The 20,253-nt window shown below is 39.8% G+C and overlaps 1 protein-coding gene across 1 annotated transcript; it reads left to right on the top strand.

Annotated features, from left to right (window-relative positions):
• Positions 1–1,864: 1,864 nt before the first annotated feature.
• RUVBL1 (RuvB like AAA ATPase 1) lies at positions 1,865–18,558 on the top strand. Its single transcript, XM_066326666.1, has 11 exons — positions 1,865–2,086; positions 2,814–2,900; positions 3,540–3,672; positions 7,546–7,697; positions 8,950–9,039; positions 9,866–10,015; positions 11,366–11,429; positions 12,519–12,717; positions 14,415–14,517; positions 17,561–17,652; positions 17,970–18,558. The coding sequence occupies exons 1-11, from the start codon at positions 1,946–1,948 to the stop codon at positions 18,127–18,129; spliced, it is 1,371 nt and encodes a 456-aa protein (XP_066182763.1). The 5' UTR covers positions 1,865–1,945; the 3' UTR covers positions 18,130–18,558.
• Positions 18,559–20,253: the final 1,695 nt, after the last annotated feature.

The following is a 20,253-nucleotide window of genomic DNA, read 5'->3' as shown; positions in this document are numbered from 1 at the left end:
ACAGGAAAGCCAAGTTGGCACCAGACATCAGCCCTGCTCCATACCACAGTAATCCACTGGCTTTAAACACTGCAGATACAGCAATGGTTTTATAATCACAGAAAACTCTATATATCCATGGGAAGAATCCCCTGTCTCTTTTGTAGGAGAGATCACAATATCTACAAAGAGAACTCACTGGAACTGCAGGTTCCCAGATCCCACCTAAAATTTCAGTGTGAGTGATCTCCATATTATGCTTTAAACCCCTCACAGAAGGTGCAGCAGAATTAGCAGTAAACCACAGTTAGGAGCTGTAACAGCCTAGAAGCTGCAGCATCACAGACCTCATGAAACATGGATGTTTCTGTGAGGCCATGAAACGACCTGCTGAGAAGCTGGAGTGTTTTTACCCGTTTCAATTCCTCAAAGCTCATAAGGAATACGTGTTGTAGGTGCAGCACATGTCACAGCCTCAAATGCTTACAGGAAGGCTTTCAAGATGCAGAACAGAATTATTCTGCATTTTCACTGAACACTAAAAACTAGTGAGCAAAACTGAGCACGTATGAGACCACCCTTACTTTCCTTGGCAGGAGAGTTAGACTAGGTGGTCTCCAGTGGTTCCTTCCAACTGTGAAAAACAAGTTCCACTCTCTTTTAAAATTTATAAGTTTAACAAAAAAATAAAACCAGACAATTAGGAGACAGAAAGCCCCAGTTTCTCGGCCGAGGGCGCCTGGCATAAAATCAGCCAGCAGCACACTTTCACTCCCTCAGACTTCTACTTTTAAAGATGCTGTGTTACAAATGCATGGTTTTAACATTTTTTTTGAGTTGTCCTTAATAATTTTATCTGATGGATTCATTTGTGAGTGACTCCACTCTGTCTGGTAACACGGGTCTCATAAATCTTTTTCTTGAAGTTTTCTGGTTGTTTTTATTTTGATAAAAAGACCCAGAAATCCAGCAGCCTTCATGCAGGGCTACAAGGTGACGACCCTTCCCCCATAATTTCTGGCCTGGTCAATTCAGAAAAAACCCCAGTCCTCTTACGACTTACATTATGTCACAATCAGAAAACACACTCGTCGCTTTTCCAAACTCCATTAACAAAACATAATACAGTACAATTACACATACAGTATTCATTCGAATATTTGCGAAAAGCCAACTTCATAATATGCATTTATAACACAACCTTAACGATTCTCTGAGTTTTTGACAAAGTTTTAGAGAACACCCTTAGAAAGCCTCAGCTTATTTTTGTGAGCTGAAGCCAGCCGAGGTTTTGGTAAGGCTCTGGATCCCTGGCGCACTGTCAGCGGCTGTGGGTGGGCAAGAGACAAGACACGGAGCCAGGGACACCCAGGGCTCCCCCAGCGGGGACAAACGCCGCCTCCAGCGCCAAATCGACTGCAGGAAGAAAGAAAGTGCTTATGGTGCTGCAAGAGTAAAAAACCTGCGAGCAAGAACGATCTGGTTCGCCCCCAGGAGAGCTCCGCTCGCCTCTGCCCAACCCGCCCCCGCCGATTCAGAGAATCGCAGAACCACTCAGGCTGGAAAAGACCTCCGAGATCACGGAGTCCAGCCCGTGACGGGTCACCACCTTCTGAACCAGACCCTGACACCGAGCGGCACGTCCAGTGTTTCCCTGAGCATCTCCAAGGACACTGACTCCGCCGCCTCCCTCCTTCCCGGCCCTACTCCTCCGCGGCGCCCGCGCCCGCCCGGACCGTCCACGCGCACCGCACGCGGAAAGGGGCCGGGAGGACCCTAAAACCCTGCGCTCCTGCGGCTGACGGACAGGCCCCGCACCCAATGAGCGCCGAGAGTGCCGTGGTGGCGGCCAATGGCGGGGCGGGGGCGGGGCGCGTCGGTGCGCGCTCGGAGCCCCGGTAACGCGTGAGTCGCGTGCGAGGAGCGCGGGGCGGCCGGAGCGGAGCGTCCCCTGTCCTGCCGCGCCATGAAGATCGAGGAGGTGAAGAGCACCTCGAAGACCCAGCGCATCGCTGCCCACAGCCATGTCAAGGGGCTGGGGCTGGACGACAGTGGCGCCGCCAAGCCGGCGGGGGCCGGGCTCGTGGGGCAGGAGAATGCGCGGGAGGTGAGCGCGGGGCCGGGCCTGGGCGTCTGACAAGTCCCCGACAGCGAGTGCGAGTCGTGGCCGGGTTCCTTCGTGTCGCTGCTGCGGTGTGAGACGCGGTGGGGGCGGTCGGGGCTGTATTCGCTCTGCTCCTGCTTCGCGCTGCGATGGTGACGGTCTCCGAGTGTCGGGCATATAAATTGGGGTGTTACAGACAACGGAACCCACCAAAAGTCTACGGATTTGATGCAAATAGGAATTGGAGCATCCATTTCAATGCGATGGCCGGATAAAAGCATCATAGAATCATAGACTGGTCTGGTTTGGAAGGGACCTTAAGGATCATCTCTCGTTCCAGCCTCCCTGCGGTGGGCAGGGACACCTTCCACTGGACCGGGTTGTTCGGAGCCCCATCCAACCTGGCCGTGAAAGACCTGTAGAGGATCCGCGGCCCTGGCAGCGAAGATTAATTTCTTGCTTTACTTTCAAACCTTTCTCTGTGCGTGGGACTGCGGGAGGGAAAAGGAGTCGGAGCTCACAGACTTGAGTCTTGTTGTCTGTGGTTTTTTAGTGTCTGTGATTGATTGTAGAAAGTACGTTTTTCTGATCTTGTCCTTTCTGTGTGCATGAAATTGAAATCTTTACTTTTCGTAAACCCTGTTATTTCTAAACACTTTAAGTAATGTTGGAACAAAAGATACTATAGCGACATTTCTGTTAACAGTATGAATACTTATTTAATTTGTAGGCATGTGGGGTTATAGTGGAGCTAATCAAAAGCAAAAAAATGGCCGGCAGAGCAGTGCTCTTGGCAGGACCTCCTGGAACTGGCAAGGTACAATTTTTCTATTTTTTACAAAGTAAAGTATTTCTAAATCTATTATAGTTTGTTGTCAAAACTGTTTTAGGGTAGTAGTTACAAAATGTTTTCATATACCAGAATTTTTTTTCAGTCAATGTATTGATGTAGTTTCCTACTTCATATTTTTACTTTTGCTGTGTAATCGACACTGGCAGTACCCAGTGAGTGCTGTGTTCAGCATCTTTAATGTGAAACCACCTCTTGTAGGTTACTAAACACATGGGTAACAAGGGGTCTGAAAAGGTTTTAGAAGTTACCTTTTTATTAAAAGCCAGACTAGTTTTTGCTTGGTTTACTTTTTTTTTTTCCTCCATTCTATTTCAGGCATTTTGCATCTGTATCAGCTGTCAAATTCAAATTCCCAGTATTTTGTCTTTAAGGTTTTTTAAAAGTCGTTGGATAAGGTTACCTGTGTTGGAGTAGGGTTGTTATATGTGAGAAATATGTGTCAGACAGAATAGTCTTACCATTAAATTGGTAGTTGATATATAGAAGCTGAAATAATGAGGAAAGTTAACTTTGTGCAAAAAGAATCCTTCCTTAATTCTCTTAAAAATGAATGTCTGTGTTTTGTATTTGGTTTTGTTTATCTTTTTTTTTCTTCTTTTAAAGACTGCTTTGGCTTTAGCTATTGCTCAGGAACTGGGCAGCAAAGTTCCCTTTTGTCCTATGGTTGGCAGTGAGGTCTATTCCACTGAGATCAAGAAAACAGAAGTTCTAATGGAAAACTTCCGACGTGCGATTGGTAAGTTTCAGGAAAAGAAGAATTAAATGTTTGCATGATACTTACTCTGCTTTTTCCCAGCCATCTAAAAAAGAAAAAAATTTCAGTGGTCATGATGTTCTCAGATTTTTGTATGCTTATTTTCTTCAGTGCTGATCCTACTTTAGTGAATTTCTTTCACACTTAGAGGAGCCAGATGTTCTGTTTACAAACTGTAATTTAATTATTGTATTTTTGTTTATACTTCACCAAGTTCTTTCATCCTCCACATTCACCTCTCCATTTTGCCTGTGACAGAATAAAGCTGAAAGAAAAATTAATTTTTAGTTTCTTACATTAGCAGAAATACTTGTAGACAGAAAAATGTTCCTCCTGTTTTTTGTTTTAGTGATTTCACCCTACTAAACAGTCTTAATCAGAGGCTCCCAAACAGCAGCATTAGGCTGACTTACTCTTCCAGTAAGCACAGAGAAAGTTCCACACCAAGTAAATGAACACTTTAAGTTAATGTCTTCCTCAATTCTATGGTGCATTTACAAGTTTGACATAAATTGGCCTGATTTCCAACACAGCCTCAGTGATTATCTAAAATCTCTTACACAACTACTGCTGACAGTTGATAAATGCAAATAGAAATGGCCCTTGTTTGTATGAGGATTGGCTAAAGTGAGCCCAGTTGATTTTATTGTAATAGTAATTTTCCTGTTTCAGTACCAGGTTTCCTCTTGGAGTTCATCTGGCAGCAGCAGGGTGAAGAAGTCTCTCAGTTCTTCAGTGAAACAAAAGTATTTCATTGACTTTTTAAGAAAGCAACTTTCAGTAGTCTCTGGTCTTCTGGTTACCATGAAGCTGGCAGGGCCTGGGGGAGGGAAGCCTCAGTAGTCTGCAAAATTTCCTTGAGGTGATGAAGTTCCCTGTCAGAGATATAGAAACCTGACCCAAGAGGTGAAACTCATGCCATCCATGTTGTCAGTTCTAGAGATAGCAGAGATTTAACAGCCAGCTACATTGTTAGTTCCCTGCATTCCCTGAATGTCAGTAGAGAGACTCTTCTAAACAAATATTCGTGTTAATGAAGGATGGAGCGTATTTTATTTCTTTCTGTTGAATTCCATGTCACGTTTTCATAATACAGCCTTTATTGAATATTTTTGTGGTTGTAAAAAAATTTCTCTGAATTACTTTAAAGGACTAGTAACCACCATTTCTTGTAGTGAAACACTTTCCTGTTGGGTTTTAATCTGTAGGTTTTAGGTTCCCTGCTTGGTAAAAAAATATTTTACAAGGGTGCATTAAAAAAAAAAAAAAAGATGCAGTGTGGTTGAGGCTGGGTGCAAGGGAAGCATTAGCTCATGTGTCCATCAGTAAAGTATGCATTTAGGTTCTATTGAATTTTGTTTGTATGTCTCCTTGGTAGCAGGTTCTGTGTACATCATCATTGCTTATATTATGCATTTTACTTTCAAGGGGTTTAGCCACATGAATTTTTAAAAATTTGCAGAGATGTTAACATCAAATTTTTTACTTAATTGTTGGTGTTTTTTTTCTTGGAAACTAGAGAACCTGACTGGTTTGGACCCATTACTTTATAAGAACGCGGGAGTTACTCTGAGTTTACAGAATGTTTATTGTTGTGAGTCTTTTGATAACAGACTTAACATAGTCTCATGGCCAAGTAGTGTTTCAGATGCAGTAGAAAGGTTATAATATGTAAAAAACATAAAAGGACAGAGTAGGAAATGAGGAGATTGAATTGTTGTATAGGTTAAAAGAAATTTAACCTGAGAGAGATTAATCCAGTATAGAGCTCATTAGCAGCTGGTGAGGGTGGTAATAGCAGCTAATGTTAAGAGCTCAGTTGCAGTAAAAATAACTGCTGCATTAGCCACTTCAGTGGTATAACTGTTCCTTGTGTTGCTAAGTAGTACTTGCCAATGAGTCAAGCAAGCACTGTTTAGCTCCATGGAGTGCTGTTGAACCAAAACATAAAATAGCCCACACTTGCTGCCTTGGATTTGTGTCTGATTTGGAGGTAAATCTCTCCAAGAACCTTCTGAGAATGAAATTTGTGGTGGACACATACATGTTAATTTGAAATCAAAGGATAATCAGCAGCAAGTTCAAAGCATCAATTACTTTTGTTCAGATCATGTTCATCTGTAAATATTTTCTACAGACACATCTCTAAGAGCACATTAGTCTGGATTAGAAGAAGGCTTCTGAAGCAAATCCCTGGGTTTGCCCTTGCTGACTTGGCTTTGACTTCTGTTGTGGAACAGAGTGAGCATATGAACTGGATTCTTTCCAGATGAAATGGAACTGGAAGATTCATTGCATGCTTCAGCAGCATACAAATCATACCCCAAGCACAAACTGGCTGCCATGTTTAATTGCAGAGTAGAACTTGTGCTGGAAGTTTAAAAGCAAAGCAAAGAGAACAAGCAAACCTGGTCCAGTTTGTGACAATAGCAGTTTCAATGTGCAGGTTCCCATATTGCTTCACACTCATTTTATATGAGCCAGTGTGATTTAGCCTTGTCCAGGTCAGTTCTATAACTCAGAAGTTCATTAATTTCTGTCTGGTGTTTTGGCATACCTGAAAAACATTTCAAAAATTACTGAAATTAACTTTGTACACAACTTACGTCATCTTAAGTAAGAGGAAGCAAACTTTTCTTACCAAGAATTTGTCATGTTATCCACAGTTACGCTGTCTCTCACATTTCAGATCCTGGTCTGAATTTGGGCCCAGTAGAGGGAGACAGACTCATATTTGTCAGTTCTTTATGGCCCCTATCAGCAGCTCAAAATTACTGCTGAAGTATCTGATCTCTTTCAAAGCAAAATGAAAAGTTACGGAACAAGGAAAGGTTTATAAAGTCACAATACCCTCAGACTGGGCAGGATGACTTCCTTATATCTTGTTACAGCTCGTTCATTATTTTTGGTGTGGCATATGTGTCTCGTAACATACTACATGGAGTTTCTTAAGATGTGGATTCTTTGAACTATGTAGTTAGAACATACATAATTGTAGTGATGGTGGTAATGATAGTAGGTTCACTTTGAAACAGTCTGCCTGTAAATACCTTCAGCTCTAAATTATTTATCCATTTAAAATAACCTAGTTAATTACAGTAGTTGTGACTAGAACAGAAGATAGCCAGATATTCTGATGATTGCTTGTCTGTCTGAAAAACAATAAATTGTGGATGACATTTTCAGCTACTTTGAAATAGCTTTAAATTTCCATTGTCACAATTTCTTCTAAACTTCATCTAGCTCACCTTTTTCTATTAACTTGAAAAATATTTTAAATTATACATTAACCCTTTGGTAAATTTATGATTTTCTAGCACAATACCTGTTAATCAATTTATGTTATATTTTTTACTCAGTTGCTGAAGTGTAGAGTTTTTAATGAAATTGCCTTTTTTCTCTTATCTTTTTGTTAACTTTGCAGGGCTTTTTTGATGATCCAAAAATTGTGTAAAATCTCATTGTTGTATTAATGTCACTAGTTTCATAAGATGATCTGTGTTTCTGGCTTTAGCATAGGGGAAGAAATCAAGCAAATTCCCTCTTTGTGGGAGGGAAAAGAGACAGAGGATCCTAACATTTGCTTCAAGAACTAGTAATAGTAAATAGAAGAAAGTAATTTCTAAAAGTTTAATAAACTTCTTAGCAGGTCAGAACTTGGGCTGAGCTTTCATTCTGATACACAGGATGAATATTCTCACTTAATATTGAAGAAGAGAGTAATAATTCATCTTTCTGCCTTTAAAACATGACCATGAAATTTAACACACCCTCCCTAACAATGTGCTACATTTCTGCAGTAAAGCAGCAGACTCCTGTGTGTATACTGAAACAATTTTAAACAATTTCTTTCAGGGTTGAGGATTAAAGAGACCAAGGAAGTTTATGAGGGAGAAGTCACAGAACTAACTCCATGTGAAACTGAGAATCCTATGGGGGGATATGGCAAAACCATCAGCCACGTAATTATAGGACTCAAAACTGCAAAGGGAACCAAACAGTTGAAGGTATGTGTGGTAGTCTCAGAGATTTCTTAAAGTATTTTGGATTTTCACCTTCTGTTTTTAGCACTTCTTGCTTCCATTTCAAGCTCCTGATCGCCATCTCTGTCAAGTGGTGCTGCCAGAAAGCTGCTTTCTTTGGCTAGACAACTTTATCCTCTTTATCTGCTTTATGTAGAATATTTAGATATTTGTCTTGTGTCCTACTAATTGAAATAGGAGATAAACCCATCATCACTTGGTTAGCAGCTGCTGTTATTTCTCTGTTTGGCAGCACACATCTGTATGTCTTCAATGACTTAAAAGTGAGTTTTAGTAGGAAGAGATCCTGATGCAGTTTTGTAGATGACAGGTACCACAAAAAATGGGCTGAGTTGGCTTTTGAACTTTGTTCTTTCTCAGTCTGTGATACACTCTGACCCTGGCTATAAATTAGTGTTCATGGTAATAAACTGATGAGAAAGGCCTTGTTTGGTTTTGTTTTCCTGATTGTCAGGAACCAAATTTTTGAGGATGGCTTGGGAAATATTGCCTGTTTAAATATCAATTGTTCTTTCTGTCATCTTTTCTTTCTACATGGAGTGTCATGCTCTAGTGAATATATGATAGAGAACTGGAAATTGAGCTGGTGTGTTGCCAGCTCAGACCCACTTTCCTTTTGTTTTCTTGTCTCCGTTCAATTTCCCTGTCAGACTTTGAGAGAACTGAAAGCTGTCTCTGTTGTTAAGTATCATCTTTCATTTGTTCACTCTGAAAACAAGGAAATGAAGAGCAAAAGTGAATAAACATGTATCAAGAGAAGCAAAGGCAGCTAATATATTCCACAGCCACTCTCCCACACAGAGCTCCACAGAGGATAAGGACTCAAGAAATAAAGGAACATAATTCAATGCTGTACCCAGATTTTTTAGAAAAGTTTCCCTAGAAAGCTAGAGAACTGCTGTTTCTTAGGTATAAGTACATCGTCACCTTACTCAGAGGTATGTTTTATAGCTGGTACCATTATGTTTCTGGCACTGTCACTTCCTTTTGGATAACAGATGTTTTTGTAAGACAGTAAGTTCTGTGCATCATCCAGATTTATTCACTATCCCTACTCCAAATGTTACAGCTTTATAAAATCCTAGAGGTATTGTCAGGGTGAGTAGCAGTTTTAATTTCATCTGATGGGAGTCAGCCTCAAACTGAATTTCTTTACCTTGATTACCATAACAATATGGAGCTGTTTAGATCAACTGTGCTGTTTACTTGTCTCCAGCTGGACCCGAGCATTTTTGAAAGCTTGCAGAAGGAGCGAGTGGAAACTGGTGACGTTATTTATATCGAAGCAAACAGTGGAGCTGTCAAGGTAAAAGAAAAGTTCTGTACTTTTATGCAGGTGTATGTTTTTGCAGACCTTTCTCTGACTTTTTCAGAAGGCTCTCTGATTTATTAACCTTAACTCTGACATGATAAGGTTACATGGAAATTTTAAAAAGAGCTCAGTGCTTTCCTTATCTGGAGAGAAAAGTCTTTTTTGCACCCAAAGAAAGTGGTGGTCTGGTTCACAATTAAGGTCATCTGGCAAGGAAGCTATCACTGATGCTGTCTGGATGAGTTTTCTTTTCTGTGAGATCAAGGCATCTCTAAGAGAAGAGGGGAAGAACCAAACAACTTTAGTCATTTTCAGGCTGACATGTGCAGCGTATTTAATCTCTTTTATCGCTCTGGTATTTTCTCCACAAGATATATACATGTAGAAGGGAATACTGCATTAGTTAGCATTCTTTTCATATCTGATTTAGAAAGTAGTGTATAGTGATACTTGCTGTTTAATGGATGAGCATAATATTTTCTATCATATAATAAATCACCCACCTACAGAGGAGGTTCTCCCAATCTCTGGTTAATCTGCTGGATTTGTCCTTTAGCAAGAATTGCATGCAGTAAAAGAAGGGGAGAGGAATGGAATATTCTTGCCACTGAAAATATCAGGTGTTTTTCAACAGAGTTTTTGAGGTTTGATCAGTAGATAGGGTATGCCTATTACTAAGCAGGGAGTGGGATGTCTGAATAGTCAGTTGAAGCTTGTCACAGATGGAATTGTGAACTAACCCTGTTACCAAATTCATGTCGCTCAAGGTTTTGGCACTGAAATTAATTATATACCTGGGTTTCTCTTTGCTGTTCCTCAGAGGCAAGGCAGGTGTGATATCTATGCTACGGAATTTGACCTTGAAGCTGAAGAGTATGTTCCCTTGCCAAAAGGTGATGTGCACAAGAAAAAGGAAATTATTCAAGATGTCACCCTGCATGACTTGGATGTGGCCAATGCTCGACCTCAGGTATCTGACTTCACAGATGAAGCCTTTACAGAAAAATGTAAAGAAATGTGACTTGACAGATGTGACAGACGTTACCAGAATCATTGAGATGTAAGAAGTTGAGCTAACTCACTCACCCTCAAAGATTCCACTGTAGGAAAAGTAGTAGGTGTTATACCTTGAAGGCCAGTCTAGTTCTCTCCTCAGGGAGGTCATGCTGGAGCTGGTTGTGCCTCAGGGCCCTGCCATGGAGGTTAAAGAGGCAGTTGCTTCCTTATGATTCTTGCACCTGGCCTTGGAATACTGGTCAGCATAACAATCCTAGCACTATAGACAACAGTCTGGGAGTTGTAGAACAGCTTCCACACGGGTATTTGGGATCCACCACTTTCACAGTTAATGCATAATCTAGACTCTGCTCTGCTCCTGTCCACCACTGTGCCCCATCACTTGCAGAAAAAGAGCATTGTAGGCTGTTGCCTCTGACCAGAAAAAGAGGTTATTGCTTTCTCTCCAGAAGAAAAGCTGCCTACAGGTGTGAGCATAAATTTCATTTACTGGAAGTTCTGAGTGCAGTTTAATATATTCTGATTTGTGCTTATGGTTTCATAACCATGAAATGGAAACTGAAAGGACTGTGATAAAAGGTGTCTTAAGTATTTTTGACTGCTGTAGATTCTGTTGATGTTCATGCTTATTTCAGAAGTGTTTCATAGCGACTTGTTAAACTTGTTTGTGAATTTCAGTAGAGCTCTGCATGTATTACAGAAAAAAAACCTCAGAAAACGAAAGAATTATTCCTTGCCGTGTCTTAATATAAATACACTCTGGAGAGAATTCTATCTGTGTCAAAAAACGGAAGTCATTAACAAGTTTAAAGGCTGGAATTCCTACAGTAAAACAATACAATTCTTTAACTTACTCAATTTCAAAATAAAGCTCCTTATTTATAAAAAATAATTTATTTGATAAAAAAGCATGGTATTTAAAAGTCATAAAATTTAGAATAATTCTTCCTTTGTTGACAGGCTGAACACCTACTGTGCATGCAGGCAATCCAAATCTCTGTGTTCCCTGACAATTTAATTCCTTAAGAGTTCCTCTGTTACAGTTTTTTCAAGAGAGGATCTCTCATTTTGATTTTTTATGTTCTCCAAATGAGCAAGGATGAAGGGGTAGCTTTGTGATTATATTCAGAATACTCCTGTGGTGAGGTGACCTAAACTTTGACATATCATCGAAGACTGCTGATATAAAGTATCAGGTTAACTGTAAGAAACACCTTTTTTAACCAGTTCCTGATCTATAAAATTCCCAAGGTGTGTGCTTACTACATGACCTCAAAGCTGATCTGTCACTTTCTTTTCCTAGGGAGGACAAGATATCCTTTCTATGATGGGACAGTTGATGAAACCTAAGAAAACTGAAATTACCGGTGCGAAACCTGTCTGGTATTTGGAGATGATATAGTCTATGTGTTTTCCAGTTAGAAAAGGATTAAAAATAGAGTTACTATATTTAAATTAATACATATATAATACATATTCATAAATACTCAAATTTCAAAAAGCAGTGATACAGTTGCTAGAATTGCAATGGCTGGAGACAGTACAAGTTACTGGTTCATGCATGTATACATATATGTATATATATTCATGCATATATAAAATGTATACAGTGCTCTGCACCCGTCTTCCTGGGAGGAGGTCAAAATGCCAGTGCCCATCCCACAACATTCCTGCCACAGTGTGAGGTTCAGGCTTTCAACAAAGAGCCAAACTGAACAGCAGTAATACACAAATTCTAAAAATTGTTGTAGCAATTATACTGAATTTTGGTGGAGAAGAAAAATGGCACCTCTGTAACAGCTGTCTAAGGACCTGATGTTCCACATGCACTGCTGCTCTTCCTACCTGCAGGTCTTTGGAGAAAGCAATATCTACAGACACATCTACTCTCCTCTTTGTTTTGAAAGAAATGATGCTTCACCAAGTTACTATCTAAATTTAAATCAAAATCTCTTTCAATACGTAACAAAATATTCATCTTTTGAGGTATTTTGTCTGTCTCAGAGGTTGCTTTGCTTATTCTAATCCCAGATATATTGATGTAATATCTGGCATATCTTTGAGAGCAGTAGGTTCACAGAAACTTATATAACCTTTTGAGCAGCAAGATTTCATTCTTTCAGTGATGTTCTTTTCAGCCATACTTGGAAACTTTAGTAAGTTTTGTGTTTAAAATGAGGTTTGGCTTGACTTCTCCACCCCCTACCAAACTCTACAAACCTACAACAATCAGTTTTTCACATATGTGAATATTTCAGTTAGAAATACTTTGTTGCACAGATATCTCCCCAACACAGTATGAAATGTCACAAAATTTTAGTGTTTGATATTTCCCTTGTGTGGCAGTAAGATATCAAACCATGGAAAAGCTCAAGGAGAATTGTCCTTGCTTCAAGCTTTACCCTCTGACCTATAGTTCACTAGCAGAACAACCAGCAGTTTCTTTTTGTTCTCAGATAAACTTCGAGGAGAGATAAATAAGGTGGTGAACAAATACATCGATCAAGGCATTGCAGAGCTAGTGCCAGGTGTGCTCTTTGTGGATGAGGTTCACATGCTGGATATTGAGTGTTTCACATACCTGCACCGAGCACTGGAATCCTCTATTTCCCCCATTGTTATCTTTGCTTCCAACCGAGGAAACTGCATTATCAGGTATGATGTCTAAACTTGAATTTTCCTGTTTGCATTGGTCCATAAACCTTGGAATTAGCTGTGCCAGTAGAGTTACAATCTTCAAAGGCTTTTGTCTCTGACACTGACCCGTGTGATAGTCCTCAGCATGAGTTGCAAGCTGCATTGGTATTCAAGGACTGCTCATGAGCTTTATGATAGGACAAGCATTTAATGCCAGGCTGACTGTTTCCCCTAACACATCTCTCCTGCTCTAACAGTTTCTGAATTGTTTCACTTCCTGGGTGATCTGTGACAGTTACCATTCTCATTGTATACCTCAGTACATCTACTGCCTGCACATTAGGGACATCAAAAGCACCAGAGTGACAAACCTCTAATATTATTGTTTCCTGCTTCTGGATTATTTTGCTGCTTGCTATCCCAATTCCATCAGACTTCAGCTTCTTGTTCTTACTGGTAAAGTGTGTCACAGTTCAGCCCTCTCCCTTTTCCTGCTGTTGGCTTGGCTTTTTGTGATTCTTCAGTCTTGCCAGCCAACTTGTTTTTCATCTTCACTTCACTTTGTGCCTTCACTTTGATATTTTGCACCCACAAAATGCATTCTTTGCATATTCAGTAAAGGTCCTCTCCTGTTCAAAGTTTTCTGTAAGTTCTACTAGTTTGTGGTCTAGCTGTCTAACCAAGCTGTCATTAGCAATGGTTGCTACTCTTTGAATTGATTTAATTCAGATGTATAACTAACTTGCTTTCCCTCATACCAGCTTATTTGGTATTAATCTTTCTCTATTTGCCTTGCTTAGAAGTGAGAATAATAAGCCCTTCAAAAATGTTTAAGGTGGACATTACTGCACTTTTCTTTGCAAAAGTACAAAGAGGCTGTCTTGTAGAAGTAAAAGAAGTAGAGATGGATTCACTGCAGATCTTGTTATGAAAAAGCTGTGATTTAAGAAAGGAATTTTTCCATATAATAGTGGCATCTAATATTGGAGAACCATGGCCAGAGCTGCAGTACCTAAATATTAGCACTGAACTTAAAAGTGTAGTTCTTTGCAGCACTTCACTGTTTTTACTGAAGTCTCTGTAATTCTCATGAATTAAATCTGGGTATCTTTCGACTTCACAGCAAGTTACAGTGGTCTTGGGAAACCAAGAGTACATGTGTCTGCAGGCTTTGCTGTTAGGTGTTGTATGTCAAACAAACAAAATGGTTGGAGATGTAGATCCTGCCCTATCCTTCATACAGAGACCTAAACTCCTCCTGGTTTGCTGGATTGCAAGCATGGGATATAAATGGCTGAAGTGTTCACTGGAGAGACTGGAAAAAGAATGGCTTTCTCAGCAACAGGGGATCTTCTCCAAATGGACGATAGTATATATAATTTCTGCTGACACTGCTAAACAACTTAGTAAGAATGATTTGTTCCCTGCTGGAAGATACCTTGAGACATTAGATAAGGCTGTATGGTGAGATACAATGCAAGAAAGCACTCTCACTGTTTTTGAGAGGCATGCTCTAGTAATAGAATTTATTTCCTTGGGGCTGTCTAGAATGAGCCTTAGAGCAGAATGTTTCCTGTCCCTCACCCAGGGTATGTGTCTCTTTTGACACACAACAGTTGTAAACTAGTGTTGTCACTTTTTACTGATTTTAACCAAGTCAATGTACTGAACTCGCAGTAGTGTCTTGATTTTTTTCTGTTTGGTTTCTCTTCTAGAGGCACAGAGGATATTGTGTCTCCTCATGGAATACCACTGGACCTGCTTGATCGAGTAATGATTATCCGAACCATGCTCTATACGCCCCAAGAAATGAAGCAGGTGTGTACAGGATTTTAAAGAACTTCTAACAAGTCCCCAAAGTTGTGCATAGGTTATGCTTGTTCTGTTACTGTAGAGCTGTTTGACTCTGTGGTCACCAGGGCTTGTGCCAAAAAGTTTCCTGCTTGTTAAAAGCCTGCTTCTCTACAAGTTAATACAGTGAGCTGGTTAAAACTGTGCATACAACTTCGCTGACTCCCAGCCACTGAGGAGTTGCTAAGCACATGGATAACTGAAAGTGGCTCCTCACTTGCAGGAAGGCATGAAGTGTTAGCTGAAGCAGTATCTTGCACAGATGTGCTTCCCATAGTTTGCAGACTTCAGCAGGGAGTGCTTTTTCAGCTGGTGTAAGATGAAGTGTCACATCATGTGATCTTTAGTCCCACACCTCAGGCTTTTCCCTCACATGACACATGAGAGGGATTGAAGAATACAACCTCATGTGCTGCGTTTTTGCCTTTATGCCCTGTACTGTAGCTTTAACCTACCGGGGCTGTCTCCTGAAACCGGGAGAAGAATTTTCATGCTCCTAGTTAAGTTTGGAAATGTACGCACAGAAACTGTTACAGAGAGATCCTTCCAAATGCTTGGAAGTTTTCCTGTAGGGCCATCACAATGTATTGTGTATTGATTATAATGCTTGGTGCCATTATGATGCAGTGTCAAAGATCCCCCCTCATTAGCGTCTTAATGCTGGGAAGTGACACAATGCAGAGGACATTAGGGTTTACCATGTCAATTCTTTGTATTATTTAAGAGATAGTGTCAATGGAGGAGAGCATTGTCACCAGATAATGGTCTCCTGCTGCTGGATAAGTGCCAAGGTGATGTGGACACATTTATCGAATGTAAACATAGAGGCAAAGCTCCATTTCACTTGGTTTGAGGAGCTTTTCACTGATGGTGTCCTGAGCTGTTCTCAGGATGATTTTTTTTGTACATAAAGGACACTTTGAAGCATTGTGGTGTAGATTGAAGTAGAAGCAGTCCAGTGATTTAATAATACAATTAGGTTTAGTCTCTTTACAAAACAAATTTTCATGTGTGACTTTTACTCAACCTGGGGTATTAAAGACTGTCTGGATTTCCCTGTAAAGTGAATTCTGTGTAGTTAGTGCTGTATTACCGTGCAGGTAAGACAGTTTGTGAATGCTGATGTTCAGAAAAGCTGGGTAAGGTGCTGTGGCTTCCACCATCCCCAGGGCTGAAGGAAAGGAAGTGTTCACAGTATCACTTCCTACAGCTAAAAATAGAGTCCAGACATTTGGCCCCATAAATCATGTTCCCATAGTCAGATAATCTCATCTTCCCTTAAATTTTAAGGCTTTTGAATGGCAACTTCTCATTGGAAAAGAGGAGGAGCAGCTACACTTTGGCTTCTGACTAAGTACAGTTGGGATGGGGGTGAAAACAAGGCATATGTAGGTTAGTTCTCTGTTTTTGCTCTCATTTGTCTTTCATGTTAGGAAGAAGTTTCTGCTGCTGATTTTTTTTGTTTGTGAGACTCTTCACCTTCACAGTTGATTCTTTTATCAGCACAGAATCTGGTCGTGTATCAATTGAAAGTTTGTTCGTAACAAGTTCAAAGCCTTGTTTTATGTGTTGATAAAATAGAAATCTCACTGTGAAGTGCTGCTCTGAGACAAGACACACAGTAACCTTAGTGCAACCAGAATAAGGAAAAAATTCACTTTTATGCTTATCCTAGTCAGGGGTTGTTGTAATCAAACTTTTTTGCATATGTGCCTCCTGTTGGATATTAGAGGTTATAACTGAGATGTTTTGTTCCTAATGTATTTCAGCTGATAAACACTTGTTTTCCTATTCCATAGTAAATGCATGCGTAAGCAAGTGGTGGATTAATGGCTTGAGCCTTAGTCCTTCAGTAAGGTTCTACCAGGCTGGTAGATAAAAAGTTATTTTAAAAAACATTGTTAAAGAAGTGGCATTCAATACATTGTTTGTAGCAGAGGAAGAAGGAAGTGGCAGTGTTTGAATGAAGGGAAGGAGATGTCTAGGTGGTCTGCAGGTAAAACATCTTCAACCTGAAATTGCAATTGTCAGCAGCATTGCTAATATTCAGTGCACATGTCTTAGCACCAACTTTCTGCCATTTCAAGCCTCTCTCTTACTCTGCTCCCTACCCTGGCTCCCTGAGCGCATTTTTATGGCTTTAATTTAAACGAGTGCTTCTTGATATCTTGTTTACAAAGCTGCCAAAGTGAAAAATACCTGTATTATATGAGGCTTGCAGTTCCGGAGTTATCTCTGCACTACAACACAACATCATTATCCAGTCTGCCCCTTATCACTCAGCTGGTAATACAGACTACTGAGAGACTTGTTCCAATTTTGTTACAGCTTTATATGCTCAGGCTTATTGGTGGTATCTTCCTCTCCAACTTTGTAAAGATCTTCAAACTGGTACAAGCCTGAGACTGTTCTTGAAAGATTAGATTCTTCTTAGTGATTTTTTTTTTCTTCTTGAAGGAATAGGTGAATCATAGAAAGTAACTTTTTGGTTTATTTCACTATCTTCTTGTCAGTTGAATAAAAAGTGTGTTGTGAGCTGCTAAGGAAAGGGTGTAACTTTCTGTAGGGCTTTTTGGAGGGCTCTGCTCTACAGCATCAGTGATAAACTGCAGAATTCAGTAACTGCTGTGGCTATCCAGAAGCCTTCAGCTGCCACTAACTTCTAACATACATTTTCCATTTTCTTGTATAGGTTCTCATATTCTGCTCTTTATTAGTAGGCTTTGCTAACCATGCAGAGTTACCATAAAGGGTTAGCAGTCCAGATGTGTTACTTCACCTTCATTTTGTGATAATAGTTTTTTTTTTTTTTAACATAATATTTGCCTGTTCAAAGATTTAGAATTCTACAAATTCTGGTTTAGTGATAAGTTACACCAGGGTAGCTCCGCACACCATCTTGTTTTGTAGCATGTCTCATCTCTAGGCTGACAGTTTGCAGATACTAAATTAAGTAGTTAAGCATGTTAATTGTTTGGGCATGTACCTCACTGCTTACTCTTCCCAACAGATCACAAAACTTCGTGCTCAGACAGAAGGGATTAATATCAGTGAAGAAGCTCTAAACCACTTAGGGGAAATTGGTACCAAGACAACTCTAAGGTAAGTTGGGCACAGTTTTCTATTCAGCATGACTGGGTCTAAAAGCCACTCGCTGTAGGGTACCTCACTGCTGGAAGCCAGACAATCCTCTCCTTTACAATGACATGGTCTGTTAACAGTCATTAAAAAAAGAGTGGTAATGCTCCTCTTTTCTTCTTTCAAGAATGTATATGCTGGAGTGCTTGCTGACTTTTTCATACTGCTGGTAGAGCTGTGTTTCCTAGCAAATGTCCCACCTCTCTGTTCCCACCTCTGCATCATCAGTTCCCTGGGATGCTCTGAATTGTAATTACTCATCTGTCTCTCTTTGATCACAGGTATGCTGTGCAGTTGCTGACCCCAGCTAACCTGCTTGCCAAGATTAATGGGAAAGACAGCATTGAGAAAGAGCATATTGAAGAAATAAATGAACTTTTCTATGATGCTAAATCTTCAGCAAAAATCTTGGCTGATCAACAGGAGAAGTACATGAAATGAAAAGCTTATCACGTTAGATGCTTTGAAGTAGCTTTAACCCTTAGCCAGGACTGGCTTAGTTGCTGAATGAGAAACGTTAATGGTTTGTCTCTTTTGGGACTGAAGAATATTTAAATGTTGGGCTGCTTTGTCAGGCCAGAATTAACTGTCGAGTGTTCCTATTTCATTATCAACAATAAGATGCTCTGTGGTGTATGTGTAACATCTTAGTCTCCCTTTTATCAGTATATGTGAAATTGGTAGCTCTTAAGCCATCAGTTTTGTCTTTAGATTTTGTTACAGAAGAGCTCCAATTGAACTTGATGCTTAAGAACAGTTTATTTTCTTTATGAATCCTGTTTTAAAATAGTTTCCTTTTACAGATGAGAACTTTTTGGTTTTGACTCAAAGTTTGTCTGAAGTGCTTTATAATAAAACATGTCAAGAATATTGGAAGTGTGCGTGTGTTCACTCTGACCTAAGAAACAGTCAAAATAAATTGGAATTAATAAAGCCAAGTATGAGTGAAATGGATTTGCAACACAAAACTAGATTGCAGCAAAGATAGATTGGGACCTTTTAAAAGTGTTTACTTTGTAGAGTTTGGGTTTTATTTTCTGAAGACTTCCTTTGAGGATGGAGAAATACCTAACAGCCCAATTTAAAGCCTTTCCCCCAGAGTAAATTAAATTTTCTTTGGGTTTTCCTAAAGCAGAAAAAATTCGTTTCCATCATGATTAGCTAGTTTTTGCACTATCCCTACTTTCATGATCACTCAGAATCAGGAAAGATTTTCAAACTTAGACTGAAATCCCACTCTGCACAGACTTTGGGTGAACTTCATCTTAGTCTCGTGTTCACACTCTGCTTCCTTGTTTTGTGAAGCATGGATAACCTGATTACTTCACAGCACTTTGAGGTTAAATGATTAATGATTTAGATTCTTGTAACACTGAAATACAAATCTGTAACCACATAAATGGATGTATTGGAGAAAAAATGTTGAAGCCTTATCAAGTGACTAACCTCACATTCCTTATTAGAACCTTTAGGGATTTAAAACTCTATATGTACACTAAAATAAGCATTTCTTGGAGTAGGATGGGAAAAAATAGTTACTTATCAAGGAGGCCAGTTTTAAATGTCCTTTTTAGCATCTGCAAAGTAAAGAGGATGAGTTTTCAATTAATACTTTTAACTCATCAATAATTTTAATCTGTGTTCCTGAATGAGACACTGCCTCATAAATACCAAACATACTCAGCCTTCCATGAATCCTTCACAGGAAGTCAGTGGTTGTTCATGTGGGGAGAATCTCAGTAATGGCAAATTAGGCAGACACAGGCAATTGCCTTTTTGAGGGGTCTTCGGTTGTTTTGTTTTGTTCTGTTCTTAAAGGGGAAATCTACCTCTGTTACTCATTTTGCTTTCCCAAGAGGTTTTCTTCTGAAACTTTGTGGTAGTTAAAGAAGCTAAAATTATCACAAAGCCATAGCATGCACATTTGTATAAAGTAATTCACATAGGTTGATATATATCAAATGTAACAAAGCTCCCTTGTTAAATCAGGGAATTCTGCCTTCTAAAACACGCAGGAGCTCAGTCATCATCTCCTTGGGGAAGGAGTGCAACTGCTAAAAATCTCTGTCCTCACTTCTTTATGCTCTAGGGGCTTGTCTCTTCCTTCTACTGAAGTGTTGTTAGTGGAAATTGCTAATGATTTTTCAGCTCCAGTAACTGTGGACTGGGAGCAGAGACTGCTGGGGAGAAGAAAATAGAGCTGGAAGGAAGCTGGGTGGTTTGGATTAAATAATGTTTTGATTATATTCTACCAACTCAGTCATGTAAAAACCTGCACTATTCTTCAAAGTAAAATTCAGTACTCTTGTCAGCCAGTCCTAATTAGCTTTTGTACTTTAAATAACCTATCTACTCGTTTCTCTACATCTGCAAATAAACAATAGTGATAGACAGATTTAATGAATGATTTTTGGTTTATCTGAATATTTTTGGCCAAGGAGCATTCCTGCTTTCAAACCTAAAAATCTGCTCTCAAACTACCTCCAGATGAATAAAGATTGCAGCTACGCCATCAGAATAATTTTCACGGTGCTTCTAAAATCTCTTTTTACTGTGGCTGGATGG

Source organism: Sylvia atricapilla, chromosome 11, assembly GCF_009819655.1.
Source record: "Sylvia atricapilla isolate bSylAtr1 chromosome 11, bSylAtr1.pri, whole genome shotgun sequence".
NCBI classification, from domain to species: domain Eukaryota; kingdom Metazoa; phylum Chordata; class Aves; order Passeriformes; family Sylviidae; genus Sylvia; species Sylvia atricapilla.
Note: the sequence above shows the minus strand (reverse complement) of the source record. Positions and strands in the feature narration are given on the sequence as shown.